This window comes from Phyllostomus hastatus, unplaced genomic scaffold, assembly GCF_019186645.2.
Source record: "Phyllostomus hastatus isolate PE091 unplaced genomic scaffold, TTU_PhHast_1.1 phas_contig_1, whole genome shotgun sequence".
NCBI classification, from domain to species: domain Eukaryota; kingdom Metazoa; phylum Chordata; class Mammalia; order Chiroptera; family Phyllostomidae; genus Phyllostomus; species Phyllostomus hastatus.
In genome coordinates this window covers 10,192,549-10,215,402 of record NW_025333498.1, presented here as the reverse complement: position 1 = coordinate 10,215,402, position 22,854 = coordinate 10,192,549, and the positions used below count along the sequence as shown (strand labels likewise).

Here is a 22,854-nt window from a genome sequence, read left to right as displayed (position 1 = left end):
TTTTACCTTTCTTAAAATAATAAAGCAGAATGTGCCAAAAACATTGTGTATTTTCTTCCATCTTCAACATTAAAATGGCTGCACAAAAATTAATGAATTTTGATGGTTTTTTAAGTACACACTGATATGACAGCTGTCACAACACAATCTAACAAAATTGTTTCAAATGGAGTTAAGACAACTAAGCACTGCTAGAGCTATCTTACAGAAAAAAAAAGCTTTTTGGCCAAACCACTATTAGATAAAAGGTTCTTCCAACTTCATTGTTGTGTAATTCTATACATATAGCAAAGCCTCAGCCATCAATGAATTCATAAGAAGGGAAGATATGTATAAAATAAAATAATAATCATACCAATTTCTGTCAAATATGCTTATAAATACAGAGCTAAGAAAAAAGAAAGTATTACTACCATTAAAGTCCAAGAGAAGAGAAGTTTATTTTTGCTGAAAGACTCTGAGAACACTTTATAAAGACAATAGCATTTGAATTAGGACTTAAAGCATGTATGAAAACAGGGAGGAAGTTGAGGCATGAGATGGAATGTTGAAACAGACAGCAGAGTGAACATATGCTCAGGAAGGGAAGCATAAGACAGGTCCTGGGGGGAAATAAGTCATTTGGAGTGATCGTAGCATAGGGTTTTTGAAAGGAGGAAGAAGATGAGGTAAGTAGAGAACAGGTATACAGTGTTTAGAGTGCCAGGAGAATCACTATTTCACTTGGTTGAAAATGAAGATTGTGTTGCCAATTATGGAAGGAGGGAGTACGCACCATAAGAAACCTCTGAAGACTCATCTGATAACTCTAGAAACAAGGAACTGTGGAAGGGGGCTGGAAATTAGATGGTCAACCTGAAAATATCATAAAATATTAGATGAGAGGGAGAAAGGGTTTTGAAGTTAAAAGACACAAAGAAAAAAAAGGAAAGAAATAAGTACTTTTTTAAGAACATCATTGAAAGAATCTGGTATTTGTTTTGCAATGAAAGAAGTAGAAAGGCATCAAAAACAACTGAGATTTTAAGTCTGAGTGACCAGAGGAACAGAAGTGCAGGGAAACATTTTGTACTTTCCTCAGTAGGTATCAACAAACAGGCTCAAAGCAGCTAGGCTAGGCTGTTCTAAGAAAGATTTCTCAAACAACAGTTTACTGGAGACTTTTATAGATATTCAACAAAAAGAGGGTTCCACTGTCAATTTAGGAAACTAAATATCATAGCTTGCTCATAAATATTTACATTTAACATAAACAAAGTTTTGGGAAATTGTGTAAAAGTATGTGTGTATAAAAATACTAAATCTTATGGAACATTAGTGTCGCAAGGTACAAAGTTTAGAAACATGCACACATGTGCCCCTAAACTTACATTTATAGAGTGAGTATGTGTTATAAAAACTCTCTTTGGAATAATTTAGTATCAGGTATAGAAGATCATCCAGGTGAAAACGACTAAGAGATGGAAATAAGTGTAAACTGTCACTAAAGGTAGAACTGAGACGTGCAAATGTAGATTTAGGAATCTCCTCCCAGAGGAGATAGTTGAGATGACGAGAAGTGGTTTTGCAGGGACTGCAGCAGTTAACCGGAGGATGTGGAAAGAGCAGCCAGTCTACACTTCAGTGAAGAAAGACTGAATTGTGACTTGATGGAGTGGAAAAAATAAAGAAAACTTATTTCAGAATCAGCATCTTCAAGTTACTTAATAAGTTACAAAGATACCACCTAAGCAGTGTAGTCTAGGACAGTCTCAAACATGAGACTGGAATTCCAAACCCTCTCAATGGCATCTCAATCTTTATAGGGAAAGTACAGGTCAAACCAATATTCCACCTAGAAGTCCTAAGGCCTCGTCTGCTCAGATTTAAACTCATAGCCTTAAGGTAACCTTAAATGTCCTAATGTTTACAGTTGCAGGTAGAATGCCTCAGGATAACACACTAATTGGCATACCTTTAGTTTTCTGGGTCTAAAGTAAATAGTTCTCACAGAAGAAATACTAGATTCTGGTGTCTGGCAGAAGAGGGGAAAGAAAAAAGGAAGAGGAGAGGAAGAAAGAGTTTTATTTAGACATCTTCAAGAGATACAAATTACCAGGAAAAAACTAGATGGAGCTAGGGTCCTTCCCCAGTGCAGTGTCGACATAGCCTCCATTAAGTGGGTGAGCAAGGTTCACTAGCCTACTACTGTGCTAAGAGGAAGAAGGGGAAGCGATGGATTGGTAGATAGGAAGAATGATAAAGCAAAACAAGTATACCAAATTATAAACACCGGTCATAATTATTCAACTTTAGCAGCTCAACTTCGGCATGAGTGTATCTGAAAACTGGTATACCGAACTAATAAGAATATTACATAAAGTTTAAGTCAATGGTCATTTGGTACAGCTGTTTAGCACCTCACAATGTATTCAAAAATTGTTTTTTCATGTTTTAAAAAAGGAAATATCATCAACTGTGGGAGTGAGGGTGGATGGGGCAGGGGAGAGCAATGGGGGAAAAATTAGGACAATTGTAATTGAACAACAATAAAATAAAATTAAAATAAAATAAAATACATGAAAAAAGAAATAATGGATCTACTTTACAAATGAGATATATTTTAAATAAATTGTATTTTTACCACACTGTACCACAAAAAATTATGTGTCCATTGGTAAAGACTTTATAAATATATGATTCTTAAGAGAGAGAAAATAGTCTTGCAAGGTTGTTTGTCAAATAAAATATGGGATTTATTTTCTCTCTAAAAATAGATTCTTGGTATGTTAATTTAGGAGAAAATCACAATAAAGTAAAATGTTTTAAAGTAACACAACAGGAAAGCATTATGGAACTCAAGAATAAAACAAAACACCTCAAAAAGTAAATTTCAAACATTTTTTAGTATTAAGAAACTTACAGAAAGCAAAGTCTTAAGAAAAGATTAATTGGATGGCTATTGTAAAATTATATTTTAATAGTTTCTATTAATGAAATCATAATGAAGTCATAATGAAATCTAGTTCTAGTTGTGCATGACCTAGAAGCCACTTCCTTCAGCTGCTGCCTAGGAAAATACTATTTATATTATGGCAGCAACAAATCTCTTCTGTTTAGAAATACTTTCAAACCTACTGCTTTATCTTTCTTTTCCCTCTTCTTTCTTTATTCCTTCTGGGGATGGTATTTTATGTTCTAAAATTTCTAGTAAGTGACGCATGTGTGACATGACAAATCTATGTACAGTCATCGCAGTGAGTCATATGGCCCAGAGGACACGTGATAATTTACCTTGGTCAGTTTTTCCCCCCTTGCTCCACCTCAGAAGAGAAAATTTTTATGGATATCATAGGTATTAAATAATTCTGAGTAGCTAAGAAAATACTTTTAAGATGATTCAAATCATTCCCTGGCTAGTGAGAATGGGTTATACCTCAGGGAGGGACTGTGTGGCTGGCCTGGCATATTCATGAAGGTCTCCTCACATTACCTGCTAGGAAGGTGCACCCTGTAATGGTAAGTCACTCTTAAGTCTTCTTGTTCTTATCATCAGTACTCTTCAATGTTTCTTCCCCTGACCTGCTGTGACTGCTTGAGCTTCAACTTTCTTCATGTATAAAATGAGTTTCCTTTCTATTCACAAGGATATCGTGTAAACAAAAAGTATAACAGATGTAAAAAAAAATCAAAACTCTTGCTATGGAGATTCTACACAAGCATAAGACATCATTATTCAAAATGACATTATTTGCAGATTTTGAATGGCCTGCTTTTTACTCAGTGTAAACTCAAAGGCAGTGCTTTAAAAAAAGTCTCTCCAGGATGAAATGAGGACACAGGCGCAGAAGGTAGGTAAAAAGCTGCCAAACTTGTGTGTACAGTGATACCTGGGTGTGATAATCTGCAGATAACTCCCATCTGTTATTTCTTAACTTACCTCAACTGTTTCAATAATGTGACATTGTTCATCATTTCTCAATATTTTCAAAATATTTCTTTTTCTCTTTTTAATCTCAGACCATTACAGTTATGTAATAGAACATGTAGCTATTCTCCCAATTATGCAACTTTGCTAAGCGTCTCCATGTAGATGAAAAGTCTACTATGGAGGCATTTCCTGGGGTCAGACTATATTCCAGATAAATAAGAAAAGAAATAAAGAAAGAAAGGAGGCTAGATGAATCAGAGTAAATTTCAGAAAACTAAAGGAGACATATTTAGGGAAAATTTAGAGAAACAAAAACTGGAACTTGGAACACTGATTTCTAGATGTATTAATAAATATTATGTAGAAATGAAATGTTTGGGGAAATATGGGAGTAAACACTCTTAAGTTTCACTGTAAAAATTCTAATATGCCTTCTAATATCTAAGAAGAAAGTGAATGTGACAGGCAGTGTTTCCCAAACATATCTGATGCTTTTGTTCAGAGCATCTCAGGGGAATGATGTTCTGTGATGAAATAGTGTTTTGGAAACATTGAGATCAAGAGTTCAGTTTATCAGATTTGTCAGTATTAACAACAGAGCAGATGGGTGAATAAATGGCTATTGACTCACTAGCCCTGGCCAAACTTTCAGCCACACATCCCTCTATATGCAGAAGCTCAGCTCTGCTAGCCAATCAGGAATTTTCCCTTTCCCCAAGAGCCTCCCAAACACTTAATGCACTTCTGTATCCCCACACTTCTGCTTGGACTATGCCATCCTCTTGATATCCTTTTCTTCATCTCTCACTTGCCTGTCATCTCATCTGCACCCTTCAAAGTTGGCCCTCAAATATTTATTCTTCATCCACCACTATGCTTCCTCTGTCCTTCAGATTAGGGCAATAGTTCTCAAATTTAGCTGTACAATTTGAAATATCCAGAGAATTTTTAAAAAAGAAAAAAACATTGAATGGTTCATTTCATTCAGTGATTTTGATACAATCGATGTGAGATTTAATCCCCGCATTAGAATTTAAAAAAAAAAAATCCAGTGATTGTAACATACAGTCAATGTTAACAACCTTTGCTTTGTAGTTCGTAGTAGTTTATCTCTATGCTTTTTTATACCTACATAAAAAAGGGGGGTTAAGACATTTTAGAGGGGAAACAATCATTTTCTTATTCATAGTTCCCCGTACCCATAGATATTTCTGAATGAAATAAACAAAGGAAAAATTTGCTTACAATTCCAATGATGATGCTAATCCTGTTAAAATGTTTCCAAATTGCCCCTGGCTGGCATAGCTCAGTGGACTGAGTGTGGACTGGAAACCAGAGTGTCCCAGGTTCGATTCCCAGCCAGGGTACATGCCTGAGTTACAGGCCATAACCCCCAGCAACCGCACATTGATGTTTCTCTCTCTCTGTCTATCTCCCTCCCTTCCCCTCTAAAAATAAACAAATAAAATCTTTTAAAAAAATGTTTCCAAATTGCTCCGATCTTCCATTTCTATTTCACATAAATTATATCATTTAGAAAAGTGGCTCCCAAATCCAGCTAGGACTCAGCATAAACTAGCTAGCATGTAGAAATACATCAAAACTTTCTTCTCCTCAACCTATTAAACAGAGTATCTGAGGGTAGGTCTTCAGAAGATTGTTTTGGTTTGGTTTTGTTTTTTTGTTTTGTAAACTGCAATTCTAATGTCAATAGCAAACAGATTCAGTTTGTGAATCACTGATTTAAAAGAGAGATTATGTAATATGTGGCTTTCATGAAAATATTTACTCATTATAGTGATGTTTGGGGATGTTCAGTAACAGAAAACAATATCATAAATTTACCCTACTAAAAATAAATAATTTTTACAAGATAATAATCATAAATTTGAGAAAATATACATTATGAATGAGAAATGAATATGATTTGGATGCATAAGAAAATATTGGATTTGCAAACATCATTTTAATTTACTATTTTCAAGACCTCCATTCCATTTTATAGCTTTAGTGGAACTGAAATTGAATTGTACAAAGTTATATAATTAATTATATTCATCTATTAAAATAACTTTGCTCAAGTCTCTTAACATGACACTTGGTATACATCAAATCTCCAGAGGAACTTGGAATATGTGGGAGATTATTATGGATGTAATATCTCATGTTTTAGGTAATTAGGTGAAGATTTTTTTTAACTTTTAACTTTTTAAAATGTTTTAAACCAAGAATCTCAGGCATACTATAATCCTGGAGTCACATGTGACCCATCAGCCACATGAAGGTCAACAGAACTTCATTATTCTGTTAATATGTTTTTTCTACCCTCATTGCCACCCACACATCTTTAACATGAAATAAAAATATGAAGTACATGTTCTCTCTTCAATGGCTGAATGAACTAGGGATGGACTAAAGGAGGAAGGATTAGAAAAAGCACAAGAGCTTCCAGAGAGTGCTAATGGCATCAATTGACAATATTGCATATGCTTCCCATCAGTGATACACTTCGATATCAACCTTGGACTTGGCCATATGGCTTTTTGAGTTTTTCAATAGGACAGTAGCAACTTGACCCATTCAGGCTCAATCAAAGCCTTCGAAAAGTGTGTTTCTGCTTCCTCTCTGGGACTCCTGCTATTACCCTGAGAATGTGTTAAAGTTAGCCTTCTGGAAAGATATGAGAGGTACACAGAGGAAACCCAAACTGCAAAACCAAGGTCTTCCTAGACAGGCCAGCTCCCAGCAAATCTGCAATTGGGCCACAGTTGCACGAGAAAGCCCACTGAATTCAATCAATTTTGGCACAGATCACAGAAACCACTCAGCTGATCTGTAGACTCCTGTTGTTTTAAGCTGCTGTGTTTTAGGAAGATTTATAAACAGCAATAACTAATACAATTGTCTTCAGTGTTTGAAAGGCTGTTCTGTAAAGGAACATTTGTATCCTTCTCATACCAGTTCTACTAAGAAAAGTAAGATGTACTGAATGGGAGACAGATTTCCATGTAATAAAATACTTTCTAACAAGCCATAGTTGTGCAAAGGTAGAACAGGCTAGAGACATTGAATTCCCTGATTCTGGAATTATTCAATTTGGGGCTAATGTTAATGCATTTTATTCATTCAAAAATTATATATTTCTTCATCCATTTCTTTACCACTACAAAATTATATACAGAAAATCAATATGTGTATGTTATAAAATATGGGGTTTTTATTCTTTACTATTAAAAATAAGAACCAAGTACCCATCCCTGTAGTAATCCTCTGGATATTGCTTCCAGGATTTCCAGTCAAGATTTACTAGCCATCATTCACACTGAAAATGGAGTGTGACCTAACTAGGCAAATTACTCATTTCAAGGGTTGCCAGCTAGCAGCCTGTAACTGGATTTTGTTTAGTCTCTCAATGGTTTTAAAAATGTGAAATTAAAAGATTTTTGTTTCCCATCTACCATGGTTCCTATAGGGTAGCTCAAGACATGCCCCCTTCCACCACCTGTGATGAGGGCTGGCTAGGAGGCCCCTGGCTGGAGGGAATGTATATTGTTTAAGGAATGGACTGTAACTCCCTCCTTAACTCCTTTTGGAAGTGGCTTCTGGTCCTGTGACTGCTCCTTGACCTTTCTTTCTGCACATACACACTGAAGCGATGTAGTTTAGAGTCACACCTAGGACACATGCCTCCTTTTTCTGGGACCCCTTATGACGAGCCTCAGACTGGGTGGAGGTGCGGTCTCTCACTGTAGGTGCACTCCCCTGTAATGTGGATAATAAACAAGTCCACATCAGTTAGTCCACTGGGTAGTATTTTTCAGAATACACTAACACTTAAGCAGCTCCCCAGTTTGGGGCTCCTGCATTGCAGTTCCCAATACTTCTTATTTCACACACTTACGATACTGACCTGGTTGCTTGAGGGATTTAAATTTGAAGACTGGGTAAATGCATTTTCATGACACACAGTCTACCAAAAGTTATGGAAAACCAGTGATAAGTTCAATATTTATTTTAGCCTCACAGATCTTACAGTTATGTAGGAGAATTGCTGGCCTTTCTCAAATAATTGTAATAGAATGAAGTGATACATGTAGCTGACTTGGGATTTCAGAGTTAAAACAATTGGATGTAGCCAAAACAAATGCATCATTAATAGGCACAGAAATTAACAAGAGCATCTTCTTTTCTATTTTTCTGTTGCTTCACAGAGACATAACCACTGAAATAGTTATAACCATTTGAAATCTTCATTAAAGGAAAATATCTAACAACCAGATGGTCCCAAATTGTCATATGCTCCTACTTTTATCCAATTTTTAAATAATATAATTTAAAAATGACTTGACTTAATGGAATTTTCCTTTCCTTCCTCAATTAGGACTCAAAAATTGCCACATGTGTTGTATGTTACAGAAACAATTCTACTGTTTCTCATTAGCAGTGGTCTATAATTTGCTCCAAGCTCTTTGATCCTTGAAAATGTCAAATTAAATATTCATGTTTTTAAAGCTGAAGTGAGGACTTTTATTTAAAAAGCCCATGACTTTTTATGCCTATAAATAATTGGTTAATAAATATATAATTAATATTTAAATACCTGTTTTACTTAATAAACAACTCTTCTAAAAACAATACCCTAAGATCCTAAAGGTTGTAGCCACCAAAACACTAAAAATGGACACCAGTTTGACTAAGAGTTAGTTCTTCTCCTTAACAAAAAAAAAAAATAAGGCTTTAATGGAGCAGGCTTGGGGTATTCCGAAGATAACAAATCTGGAAGCTGGAGTGTCTGTTCTGTCAAATGCACTGTGACTTGCCCCGTAGACTTCCAGCAGCTCCAGTTCAGGAAATGTTGGATTTCCCTCAATTAGAGCTCATGTCCAAGTGGCCTTAATCAAATACATAAATAAACTGAAGCTTTCCCATGAGAACTAACAAAATTATGTCATGTTCAGTGACAGAACTGAAGAGATTGGGTTTATAAATACCGCAGACTTCTTTAACATTCTTCCATCTCTACAGACTTACAGGTCATCTTTAGTCTTATTTTTATCATTTTAAATTGCTTTCTACCTAAACACTATATGTAATAGGCTGATTATTCCAAATATAAAATTTTCCAGGTAGCATAAACCAGTAAATTATCCACAGTAGATTATTTTAATGGCATAGTCTTGATTCTCCTCAATCAAACATTATAAATCTTTGAAATGCCATTTTTAAATCATACCAATGTTTGAGAGAAATGTGATTATCACCAACCTTTTCTTGCTTACAAAACAAGGTTTGCATAGCTATCAAGTTAGAGACACCATCCTATATTCTAATCTATTCCTTGTTCCTGGATCCATAGCAAAATTTATTAACTGTGGATTTACTACTTCCTGATGGAGTTGCTCTTAAGATTATATGTCTGGAATTTGACTAAAAATACACTAAGATTTTGATGAATGGCAGCCCTTAGTATTAATATTAATACCAAATGTGTCTGATGCTACTGCTGCTAGTGATGATAAATTTATTGGACATAATTTAAATTTGTGTTGACTTTGGTTGAAATAATACCAGCAGGAGTAAATTATTTACTGCTTATCTTTAAAATGTGAATCAAATTACAGTTTATCTGTTTGTAATGAACACTTAAAAATTAGAGATACTTTTAATACAACTGAGGAAAAAAGGTATAACAATTTCTGATAATTTCTTTCATGTTAAATATTAATACCACATGTCTTACATTCATGTGCGTGTTATTTTGCTTTGACCTTTGTAATCTATTTTAAAGATCAATTGTGACTGTTCCTTGCCTTATAAGTCAACCTTTGACCAGCAGCAATAACATCCTGACCTAGATAATAAAAAGATTAATTTTAATAAACATGTCTGTAATAAAATATATTTTTCTTCTAACTAGCATTGTATTTGATAGTATCATTAACTTTCAGTTCATTTCACTATGTCTATTTTCCAGAAGTATTTTCACTTTTATAGCAAGAGGGAATAAATTAAATATAATAATTTTTATCAATTCATTATCACATAAAAAGCATCATTCATTTATATTTTCTTTAAAAAAATAGCTAAAATTAAATATCTGGCATGTAACTATGTGACTATTGCAGATAAATTCATTTTCTTTTTTTTTCTCTCTCTCTCTTTTAAACAAATTCACAATCACTTTTTGTCTTAGAGCCAAAAACTGGCAAAATATTTTTATAAATATAGGTGGTATTATATTTCAGATTTGATTTACATAGCACTTTTTCCAATGAGCAATTCATCGCATTAAAAAAGAAAAGATGTTTAATATATTATGCTACTCCATTACTTCATACATAATTTTTTCTATGCAAGTACTCAGTCTGATGACTAGGTACTTAATATATTTCTGTTTAAAGTACACATTTTTGGTGAGAGAAAGGTGTTAAAAAGAGGCTTAAGTCAAAGACTGTCACAAATACTTAAATATTTATGAGACCAAAATATCAATGTCCAATAATGTATTACAATTTTTTATATATTTTGAAGTGACTTCACATTTTATATTATTAGTGTATGCTTTTTATTGTTCCCAAAATACTGAAGGAAAAATGCCTGAAACACCTGAATAATTGAATACTATCTAAATACCTTGCCTAGAAAACTACTGGAAGTTAGTAAAGTCAGTCAAAACTCCACCTTATTAATATGTGAAAATCTCAAGTGTGGCATACAGCTTCTGAATATTAGCAACTTTCTGGTTTAGCGTTGACACTGATGTTAATACATTGAGCTTAAATATGCGAATAAAGAAAAATTATTATACTCCAAAAAGGGTGTGTGATTTTAAATGCGTAACTAATATTTTATAATATTGCTCTATGAAGCATAGATCACAACCTCAAAATTAGAATTCAGACACAGCAGTAAGATTTCTAACGATCCCTATGAGGTCCACAAACAAAATTGGAATCTGCCTTTCTTTTCCTAGGCTTTTGCATTTCATCCTACTGCTTTCTACATCTCTGTGTGAAGAGATTATGCCTGCCAAGAACACACTCAGAATTCCTCTGCTAACAGATACTTGTAAAAATAAAACTTCTTTAAAGGCATGAAGAGATGAAACAGCGCGTTCTAAAGGCTGTGAAGATCTCGACATGGTTTTCATTTGTCTGGGGCCCTGGCAGCTGTGTGACTTGTGCTTGAATGTCTCAGATCCTGGATGCACAGACAGCTCTCAGTTCCAGGGCTGATGAAGAACAATTTACATGATTTCATCTATGGCTTTTTAGTGCTACTTCGGGTGGAAAGTCACACAAAAGTAATGTGCACTTTTGAACTCTGAAGAGGTTCAAAAAGCTGTTGGTTCCAAAGAACACTAAATAAGGCTTAACATGTAAAAGAAGTTTCTACTGATTTTTCACATTAACTTTTTCCCTACCTACCTTTACAAAGAATTTGAAGCAACAAACAGAAAATGACATGCATATAATAAAATTTGATAAAATATCAAATCAAGTAGAAGATAACTACAATAAAAACCCAGATTAAAACTCTTCAAGGTGGTGCAATTCAGGTAAGATATTTTCACTGATGTCATTTCATTAGGAGAAAAAGACTTTTCTTGTTATCAAGTATAAGATTGATCTATTCATAGGAATATAGAAAGTTCACTAATATGAGTATGTAACAATATAAAAGTGTCTTCAGCAATTGTTTATGAGAGTCACATAAAAGTGCTTCACTTGAAGGGTGTTGTAAATTATTGAATCTATTTATATAAAGAGATAAATTGTGACTACCAAAAATAAAACTCTGTGGTAATGCAGAAAAAGAGATGTTTAAAAGTCTAAGGGAATGTGCCTTTATTAGAGGTCTTCAATATCAGGTGTGATTCCCACCTTGGATTTTACAGGTCTACATAATTTTATTTTCTAAGTGTTGAGGAGCCAACTCAGTGTGGTTGAAAACATTAATGTACATTTTGTGATAGTGGTTCCTTCCTGGAAAATCATAAAACCCAAAGTGTTTCTCTTGAGTAAAGGGGAAATCTCTTTTTTCTATACAAGTCTGAGCTGCAAGAATGTCTATAGGCAGAAGGGTTCAAGGTGCACTCATATGTGCTCAGGGCTGAGTGGTCTCGTTGATCCCAAAGTCACACATGATACGCATGAAAAATATCACATAAACTCTGACCTTGGCCATAAAGGAAACTTGACTTTGTTCCTTGCATCACAGACCTGGTGTAAAAATATTAAACTAAAATTTCCACAGAGGACTTCGAATTATAGATTTGGTAACCTAACTGGTGAGATGATTTGGGAATCACCGTCGTAAGAGACACAGACATTTTTAGAGGCAGAATCTAAATAACAATGTAAGATTCCTCCCAGTCTTCCCAGGATCATATCTGGCCATGGAATTTCAATGTTCACCAGGTAGTAGTGTAAAACCTCGCAACTAACTTTTAACACTTGATGAATGACTTTCACTGTATGAAATTTAGGGATATTATGCTAATGAAAAGTTGATGTTAATTCACAAAATTAAATTTCAAGACATTTTGCTCTTATCTCTCTCAATGCATTTAGTCATCACTGAAATATGTGTCTTCCATTACAATTTCCCAGAATGTTGCTACTTCCTTTTTTAGCACCCATCATCTGCCCATGCCATTGTTCTCTAGGGATGTGCTAGATCAAATGTCATGTGAGGGCAACTACAGTTTGTTATTCTTTATCACACCTAACCTACCCTGTATCCTAGGGCAGATTCTCAACACTTGTTGTCAGTCAAAGACGGCCAGGTGAACTCAATTAAAGCCATCGGTTTAGTTGCAGGAGAAAGCAGCCTGTATTTGGAAATTTGAATAGTGTCAATATGTCAGATATTTTCAAAAGGTTTTCTTGGCTAATCTCTCTTAATGACTGATATTTTAAGTGAGTTATATATAAACAGCCAAAATATTATTTTCACAAAATTTCTGTTAAACTTGTAACTACCACATACAAAACAGTCTAGCAGAGATTTGCTCACCAAGTAGATTGAGAACTAGTGTGCAAAGCCCTCGGGAAGTGGGGTACAAACAAGTGCACAGTGAGAAGGAAAGGTCTGGTACAGGGGTTGCTGATCATGAGGCAGTCCTGAGAAAGATGTCTCAGTGTGAAAGGATGGGCAGTCCTGGGTAGCCCAAGGAGACAAGAGACCTGGGAAAAGAAGACTGGTGAAGGAAATGAAGTGGGCATGGAATAAGGGCCAAAGATGCCAAAGGCATGCTTAAACTACTTCCCAACTTGCTCAAAAGTACAATTAGCTATCAGAAAGCCCATGCTGTTTTTAACTGAAGAATAGCCCAAAACTTTCTCTGAGGCAATGTGCCTGGTCATTTGAATTCTGTATTCCACCTTCTGCCTCCCTTTGCCTTCATCACAGGCATACCCTGAGGAAGGCACAGCCAGCTGTCAACATGGAAGTAGACCAGTCAGCCCCACATCTGGCCCTAACCTGTTTTCAGTCAAGGACTGTTTTTACACTTGCTTGAAACAATTGCTAGGGTGAAAGTATGTCCTCTTCGATAGCTACTTTTTCTCTTCTAACTCACCAAGATCATGAAGCAATCACTTGAATTTACCAAATTTTATTCTAATTATCTGAGCAAAGAATCTCAGCTTCCACAAAGGATCTATTCTTGATATAAAAGAGAACAGCAGCACAGCTGAGGTGCAACTTCCCTGTGAGTGACACCTAAGCGTATCATTCATCAGGAGCTAATAAGGATTTGGCCAACGCCAGTGAGGAGGGACCACCTGCATCATCGCTACAGCTCCCCAGTGGGGTAACACACTAAAGAAGCTGGCTAAGAGCGTTTGATTTTACCCAACACAATGTTGCCTTCTGGAAGTTCAGCAGGTGCCCTCTGTGATCGGTGCCTCAGCAAGGCTGACATCAGAATCACCTGGGCAACTGCCATGTCATTTTGAATGTATGCATGCACTTGGAAGAAAATAAAAATTAAAATACGGACCTGGGACAACTTTTTAGGAAATATGGCAGATGGATACAAATTTGGGGATCATTTTGGATGTTTGGTTATTTGCTGCCATCGCTGTATAAAAGTAACAAATGTATATTTAAGTAGACATAGATTATAATATTAAATCCACATGTATAGATTTAAATATAATTTACCTTCAAGAGGAGGTTATAGATGGATTTGTGCTAGAATTTTGTTTTAAGCATTCCTGAAGCACACTATTGCTATTAATACTGTAATAATGCTTAATAAACACATAAAAGTTGCCACATTATATACAATCACACTCTGTGAGGTCCACTCTTATTATATAACATGCACAGAATGGTAGGAATTCTATCCACAAACTTCTATTATCCTGTAGTCAATTCCAGATCAACAACCAGTGACTACAACTTCATTCTAACATTTAGTACTATTAAAATGTAGCATCTCTGCTATGTTTAGGATATTTTGGGGGGGTAGCACAAAACTGATATATAATTAACTTTCTTTTCAATATTCTGTTTGAAGAGGCAAAAAGTGCTTATGTCCATTTTCTACCTACTTTAAAATTCTTAATTCCCAATTCTGAATTCTAAAGTACATAATAGGTAACAAAGAATCAAGAGTTAAAGAGTCAATGAAGAAATTGCTACAATCTTAGAGTGTCCCTCCCCACAAAATAAACCCTTAGCTCAATCAATTATACTGTATCTATCTTAGCCACGGATTCTACCACAGTGTAAAATTTATCTGATTACTCCATTGTTCCCTTAACTGCTATGCAAATACTCCTGAGCTAGCTGTAAAATGTACTCTTGAACAGTAGCTATCAAGTTCAAATTTGTCTCCACACACATTACTGCAAAGAAGTATAGCACTGGCAGCATTAAAACACTACCTCTGAGAGTAATCAGGTGAAAGAACCAAGCACAGTATTTCCCATTTAGAGAGCTGAGCAACCATTAGAAACAGTCAGAGATTGCATAATGTTTTAAAAGTTTTTCCAGCACTATGTCATTCGTGTGCTTGAAGAGCTAGTATATTTTTAAAATTATGTTTTCAGTTGATAAGAACTTGTGCTCAGAATCTCAGAAAATAGAAAATAGAAGGAATCCCTTGGTGTGTATGAAGTTAAACTTTAGGCAGACTGTATTGCTTTGCTGTAGCTTAGTGCCAGAATTCCCAAGGAAAGAATGGAGGAGAAAAATTCTTTTTCCTGATAGTCCTGAGCCACCTGGGATGTAGCATTACTTACCTAAAGATGGGTCTTTGGAGATGTTTCTTCCTGATTGTGACATGGTCATCCATTTAAAGGTGAGGGTGTAATTTCTTCCTGGAAAACCACTCCAGAAATCCAGGGAGGGAATGTGGAAGCTTATCCTGATCTATTGTGCTGCAAGGAGCCCAGAAAGAAAAACGAGTTTCCTCTTTCTCTTTTTGGGTGCTGGGAGAAAACTTCCCTGCTCTCTGCCAGCTGAGCAGTGTGTCCATAGAGGCCACATAAGACAGGCACGTTGGGGCACTCCCCCACAGAGCAGGGTGTGCAAAAACCACCAAGAGTCACTTTGATACGGCCCAGAGAAGTGCACCGAACTCTCAGAAAGAGAACAAAACAAACAGAAAACTTCCTACCCCGGTGGCACCCAGGTAGGAACTCCCTAAGTGATCGCAGCCATGAGAACACTCCTTCCACATGCTGGTCAAGCTAAGCTCAGGAAGCTAAGTCCCTCCCTGTCTTTAAAGCAGGCTGCTCTGAGGCTCAACTTTTTCTTCAAAATAAAAGTTGTACAGCTGGTTCAGCAGTCCCATGTGAGTATCCTCTGAAAGTTTGTTCTGTTAAAATAAGAACTATGTACAAATTCATGAAGAAAGAAGGGCTCGGCTGTGGGGCTGGCTCTGCTTCAAGAGATGATCATTCTTTTTACAATCTTGCTTTTACTAACACTGAATAAAGTATGGACATGGCTCCTCATTTTTGGCATTCGTAACCTAATAACCTACCCTTGGCTGAAGGCAAACATGTCATTTCAACTGATAGAAGCCTATGTGAAGCTGGCCAGAGCTACAAAAGTTAGAAAAACAACAATTGCTCAATTCTATCAGTGACATTGTATTCAAATGTAGCTTTCCAACTAAGAGGGGGCACTGCAAAAAAAAAAAAAATACGTAAACACACACACTTTTTAAAAAGTCCCCCAAACTCCCTAGAAACCTCAGGTTTTTGTATTATCTGATCAAACTTGAATTTATAAAAAGAAAAAGAAAGAAAAGTAGATGTAAGAGAGAGTTGTGAACAGCTGAAAATAAATAACATTAAAAATTGTTTTAGTTGGATGACCTAGACCCACACTGCAGGAACTCTTATTCTAGTTACAGATAACACAAGTTGTCATATTTTAATAAACTTATTTTGGAGACAGTCCTGTATCTGAATCACAAACAAAATTCCTACTCAATTAATAGTGTCATAAGATTCCAGACCAGAGGTTTAGTATGTAATACAATGAACCATCTCAGACCATGATTAAAATGCTTTTTAAATTATGCATGTAACAAAAGGTAGAAAATCTGAGAAACACACATGCCTTTAGTTAAATGATCCATAAAAATAAGAATGAAATGACGCAAAGAGGGGATACGATCTCTATGGTTTCCATCTGCGGTCCTTAACGCTCCCCAGGTATTTCCACAGGAGCAAGAACACCTCTTTACTTTCCTCCCAGAAGAGAGACAAACAAGGAGTAGAAAATTGCAAAAAATCACTGATTATATTGAGCAGTTCTAATAGACACCTCTTATTTTTCTGATGAAATCAGTCTGAGATCTCTGAACTAAAAATAAAATAAATGGGTTCTAGTCTTAGTTCTATCATGAACATGCTGGGCCACTGTGGGAAAATTTCCTGATGTATCTAAGTTCCCGTTTCCTGTTTGTAAACTGAAGTTATAATATTAATTGAATTCTATGTTCCTTTCAAGCTTTAATGTTACCATAGTGCTATTTCTAAATATAATTAGTTTGCTTCTTGCAAAGGAACTAGAATAAAGGTAATGATGCCTGATAGTCAGAAACAAACAAACCAATGCATTCATTATATGAAGTTATAAATAAATAAGTTACAAATAAAAAGGAAGACAAGGAATTTTATATTACACATATAAATGTAATATATATGTAATTTTATATTACATAAGTTACAAATAAAAAGGAAGACAAAGGAATTTTATATTACATATATTTATGTAGATATTCTATATGTATTTAATGATGTCTAAACTAATGTTTCCTGCACCACCAGTAGGCATCCAGTTGTAGACGACAGGTGTGGGACAATGATGTTAAACTGGGGACCACCTATACACAAACTGGTGTGCAGATGTTTGGGGCAGATGCTTCATTATAACCATGTGCTTTGGCTCCCTTTGTACAGGCAGTTACATAACTAATAACATGTTGAACAGATCTTCTGAAAGTAATTTTCCACTTATCACTGGTGTTCAATTTCTGTACTCATGGTTTATCTATGTTACTATTAATTTAGCATAAATACCACAGAGAGGTAAGCCAGGGGATAATAAACCCATCAACTTTAAAAAACTAACTTTTATTTTGTCTACTTTTTAATCAGAAAGGTGAGATGACTTATTCATTAGCATGATGGAAGGACCTCAACGCAAATGCTAGTAAACACCTAGCAAGGTAAAGTTCAAATGACGAGAAAGTATACAATCCAACTTGAGGCTCAGAGGCTTAATTATCAACTGCAGAATTTGAATGTTGTTAAATTAATTACATAAAATCCATCACCTCTTTAATTGCATTAGATTCATATTCTTTGTGCTCTTAAGTTTTAGGGTTGAAAGCTCAAATTCCCATTTACATCAAGCACTGCATTTATACCCAATCTTAGAACCTAAAGAGCCATGAGAAAATATCAGTAAGTTAAATATTCACTTGGCACAAAGAAAAGCATGAATTTCCTAAATGTTTCTATTAACTTTTTCTCAGAGCATTTAAATTTCATACTGAGGAAAGGTTTGCCTTATTAACTTATTCAACTTTCATTTAGTATTCAAAAACATGAAAGGCCCTCACAATTGTTGCTTCAATTATAAATATAGCCTTTAAATTAACACAACTATACTTATAATCTAATTTTCCATATCAACGTCAACTGTTCAGTTTTGATTTATTTATAATTTATATATAAAAATTGTATGGATAAATAACAAAGCCAACTCTCCTATAAAATAAACGAAATATAATTTATTTTAGTTTTTTTCCTGGGAGCAGGGATCAGAAATGGTGTTTCCAGTTCCCAGTTATGGTGAACTCTCATTCAGTATGATTTTGCCTAACATCTCTACCCCACCCCTGCTCGCATGCTCACTCGTGCTCCCTCCCCCTCCCTCTCTCATGCACATGCGTACACACAGCCTCTCCCACTCAGCACTGTTAGAGATGGCATTATGGGTGCTCAATAAATATTTCTTTATTTGGTAAAGTGCTCAGCTGAAACACACCAACATATCCACCTTAACTAAATCATTTTGTGTGACAAAATCATGGATCAATTTGCATGACTTTTCCAACCAAGTAGATACTAAATGTGCCACGTTATTTGTGTCAAGCATCTCAGAATACAGGTAAACTTCATAGTTTTTTGTATAGGAAGGCACATTACTATATTTCCATGCAAAGCTTTGGCTTCTTTCATTGTTATAGTCTATTCTCTGGCTCTGTTTATAATATATATAAAAGTGCCCAAAACACAGGCAAAGGTAGAAAAATCATGTAATATTATGCCAGCCCAAGAACTGGAAAATGAATATACCAGTTATCATTTTACTGCATAAGTCTATTCAAATACAAATCTGACACAAAGTGTATGCTCCTTTGTTCCAACATTATTTTATTAAATACAATGCCACAAGTTATAGATTTAGGTGAATTTTAAATTAAGTGGAGAAGTGAGAGGAAATGTAAGAAAAATAGGATCAGATGGGAATTCAGCTATTTCATTGTATATGTGATATAATTTTACATTTTTTAAAAAACCTGCTTCTTTCCCTCTTGCCTCTCCACCTTCCACCAAGGTTAGAGCTAGCCTTGTGTGTGACTAGAGTGTCTCCTATACTTAAATTCCACTTCAGTAGTTCTCAATCTTCTTTTTTTGACACATCATACATGAAAGGTGATGTGCATGTGACACTGTCCCAGAAATTACTTAAATATTGATAAAACCAAAAAAGGTAAAATACAGCCATTACCATAATTTTCACTTGACATAGCTATAAATATTGCATCAGTAAAGTGAAACATTACTGGGACGACTCTACCATGAGATGAATGGCAGGGTGTGGACTAGTTCTAAAGGACTAACCATTCTCTGTCCTGTTTTCACTGGGCAAAAACTATTGCCTGTAAGTGGTAGAGAGTGGCATTGATTTAAAGATAACTTAAATCTGATGTATTCTTTCAAGGTTAGTCATTCAAAACCATCAGCATTTTCTCTAATTTTTAAACAAATTTTCTGCTACATGTTTCATAATTGATTACAAAGCTAGTTAATACGTGGTAAGGCTGGAATTTGAACCCAGATGTCTCATTCCTGAGCCCACACTTTTACCCCTACTGAACAGGTTGTCATGTTGCTGGCAGCCTGCAACTGAGGTCACTTGGGTTCTTTGTGGGCTATGGTGTCCCATACACAAAGACAGAAAAGAAGCAACTAGACATTTTTTCTTCTAATCCTCCACCCTACTTAAATATCATTGCATCATTGATTATGTTCCCAACACTTGTAAGAGCTAGCCCTAGAAAGGGCCTACTTATAGCAAGGTGAAATAATAAATGAAAATGTTCTACTGAGATCTGAATGGAAACTCTGTTTTATTATAAAGAGTCCTGGACTAATGTCAAGGAACAAACATTTAAATCCCAGCTCTAGCTGCAATTTTCAGCTCTCTGCTCATTCGTTTCCTTACCAATCACACTAAGATATTGGGCCAGATGGCTTCTGAAATCCTTTCCAGCTCTGCATTTTAATGACTTTATGACTGACCCATGATAAAATGTCAAGTTATTGAAATTTAGTGCTCAAACAAGTTTAAATTCTATAGTCATTTTAGCTTTTCTCCACCACGACAGGCTCACCCATACCACCAGACTACTTTTTATCCTTGCTGTTATAGGATCAAAAATATAACACTCTACTTTTCAAGTGTGAAAATAAATTGTAGAACATTTTTTTCTAACTAGGCTATTTCCCTCCTATTGCCTTAACTCGGAATCACCCTCACTGGGGTGTCCTGCTGCAGCAGGACAGGGGTTAGTGTCTGTCATATTCCCTGTGCCTGGCACCCAAGAGACACCCTGTGGTTATCCACTGAATGAATGACTAAATGAACAAAGTGCTGATTAATGCTATTATAGGGGAGCAAAATTTACCACCCCAAAATGTGTCTCTTTGGCACGAGGATTATTTTAGGCTGATTGTTGTTAAAAAGCAGAAGACTGAAAAGTTTTTCTCTTCATTTCCCCCTTAACTGCCTGAAAAGAATGTGGTAGAGACCCTTTTCCAGGAGGAGCTCTATCGCCAGCGGTAACTACAAGGAGCATGCGCAAGATGTTGTGGACAGGGAAGCCTATTTGTTCAAAGTCCACGCTGTGTCCCATTGTCACTGCATGGCATGGTGAACATTTGTTTATGAAATGTTTGCTGGTGCCACATTCCTGTGAATTGTTTTTCTCTTTTGTGAAGTCCCAGGCTCATACCCCCCTCTCCTAGATTGGGACTGGCATATAAGCTTCACTTGCCTGACTGCCTGTGGGCCTCATATACTTATGTAGCCCTCATGTGTACAAAATTAAATTTTTCTTTTCTCCTGTTAATCTGTTTTATGTCAATTTGATTATTCAACCAGACAAAGAACCTGGAAGAGTAGAATGAAAATGTCTCCTCCCCTACGCTCTCTCATCATCTGCTTGTGGATTGTTTTTCTAAAACCTCAGTCATATCTGAGAATTGTTCGGTCTTTCATATTTCCTCCCACCTACTGTTTTTCTTCAAGAAGGCATCTGAGTTTACAGGGAGGTGGGCCTCTCTGACTCTGTAATGGTAGAAAAGAGGTGGCCACAAACCCAGACCTGCAGGTGCCTTCTCTTCTTTGTTTTTTCTGGTCTCTGCAACGATGGTCCTTGTCTCTCTGGTCGCTTGGCTCCCTGCAGACACTTACTGCTGAAATCTGTGCCTGATAGGTTCAGCTGGCTCAGTCAGGGAACTGTGAGCCTTCCCTCCGATGGAGCCCAACGTCTGCCCTCACTGGTTCTGCAGGACCCTTTAAGTCTGTCACATCTTCCATTTGGATCTCCACCAAGGCTGTTAACCCTTCAGTGTAGAATCCCCTGAGCCCTTACTATGGGCCTGGCAGGCTCATGACAGATACACTGGCCTCATCTCTGCTGACCTCTAAATTCGCCCTGAGGCAAGCAGGACCTCCTGAGACCCCATCCCACGCAGGCACTGAGGAAGGTTTGGGATTGGCCAAACCTACCATCATTTTTATTCTGCTTATAGCAGCTAACTCACTAAGTCACTGGAAAAATTCTCTGCTTTAAGCTTTTACTTTCAACCAAACATGCTCCCCACCTCTGGGATTTCAGCTCAAAGGTAAGAGGTCAAAATACTTTGTCCACTTTTTGTGTAAAGCAGCCTTTATCTGTGTCCCCTTTTCTATACTTTGCCAGGGCAGAAGAGATATGCTTTCCCTATCTAATCTGTATCTCCTGGGTGCTCTTTGTCTATGGTTTATAATAAATTTGATATTCAAATCTACAAGCCTCAATCATGTAAATTAGGTAGAATTTCAGGAGATTGGGAAACCCATTTTTATTTACTTTATTTGAGTGACATTTGTTAATAAAATTATATAGGTTTCAGGGGTATGATTTTATAATGCATCATCTGTATACTGTATTGTGTGTTCACCACCCCTGGGAAACCCATTTTTATGTGCACGAAGCCTGGTCTTAAGAACTATTGTCTTGCCAGGGGCTCAGAAGTTTTATTTAGGTATTCAGAGCCATGTCTTTATTTTTATCTGTGATGATATTAATCTTACTCCCTGCCTTCCATGAAGCAGATGAGTGTGTCTGGCTAACTGGGAGAAGGTAAGATCATATTCACCAAAATGGAAGAGAAAAACAGCACATTATTATTATCATTAGTTTATGAAGCTTTCTTACTCACTTATTTCAGTGGGTGCATAGTGAGTTAACTATACCACAGTACCTGATTTATGCCACTCCACCTGATCTGGCCCTCACCTATCTGTACCCACCTCTCGAAACCCTGACCCTCTGGCTCATTCCTTACTAGCCATGCTGGCACTTTGTTGCACTTCATGTTCTTCCCTGCCTCTTCTGCACATATTGTTCCCTCTAGTCTAAAATGCTCTTCCTCAGATTTTGCTCTTTGCTCATTGGTCAGATTTCAGAACATCTAACTGTTTCTGACTACCTGAAAGATCATCCTAGTCAAATTATACTGAAAATATATTTTCCTTATATGTATGTCTATAGAACTTAAAAATAGATTTTCATAAATGTCTTACAATGTTCCGAAACATTGTCTAATACTTAACACACGTGTTTCATCTTGAAATATTTGTCATTACACTTCAAATCAGGAATTCTACATATCTGAGGATAAGTACAATGGGAATATTAAAATTGACAATGCAGCTGAGAATTACCTGGGGAATGGTTTTCAATACAACCAAAAATCCTTTCTGCCTTACAGGCAAAAAGCATTCTACCCAGTTAATAGTTTCAAACAAGGTTCTCTTGTCTTGTGTGTCAGGCTTAGTTTATTGACCAATTATTCAAAAATAAAATACATCAGAATTTTTATTTTCTTAAGTGAAGTAATTTAAAAAGTCTG

At 36.0% G+C, this 22,854-nt stretch overlaps 1 protein-coding gene across 3 annotated transcripts in view; it reads right to left on the bottom strand.

Moving 5' to 3' along the window:
* Nucleotides 1-22,854, bottom strand: part of PDE1A (phosphodiesterase 1A) — a 292,632-nt gene that overhangs the window by 205,780 nt on the left and 63,998 nt on the right. The window contains exon 1 of one of the 3 annotated variants that reach the window (XM_045823381.1): nt 15,166-15,672. The exons of the other annotated variants lie outside the window; for them this stretch is intronic. Within the exon in view, the coding sequence (XP_045679337.1) occupies nt 15,166-15,218 (53 nt within the window). The 5' untranslated portion in view covers nt 15,219-15,672. Of the gene's footprint in view, nt 1-15,165; nt 15,673-22,854 lie in introns of those variants that run through there. 3 annotated transcript variants of the gene reach the window in all.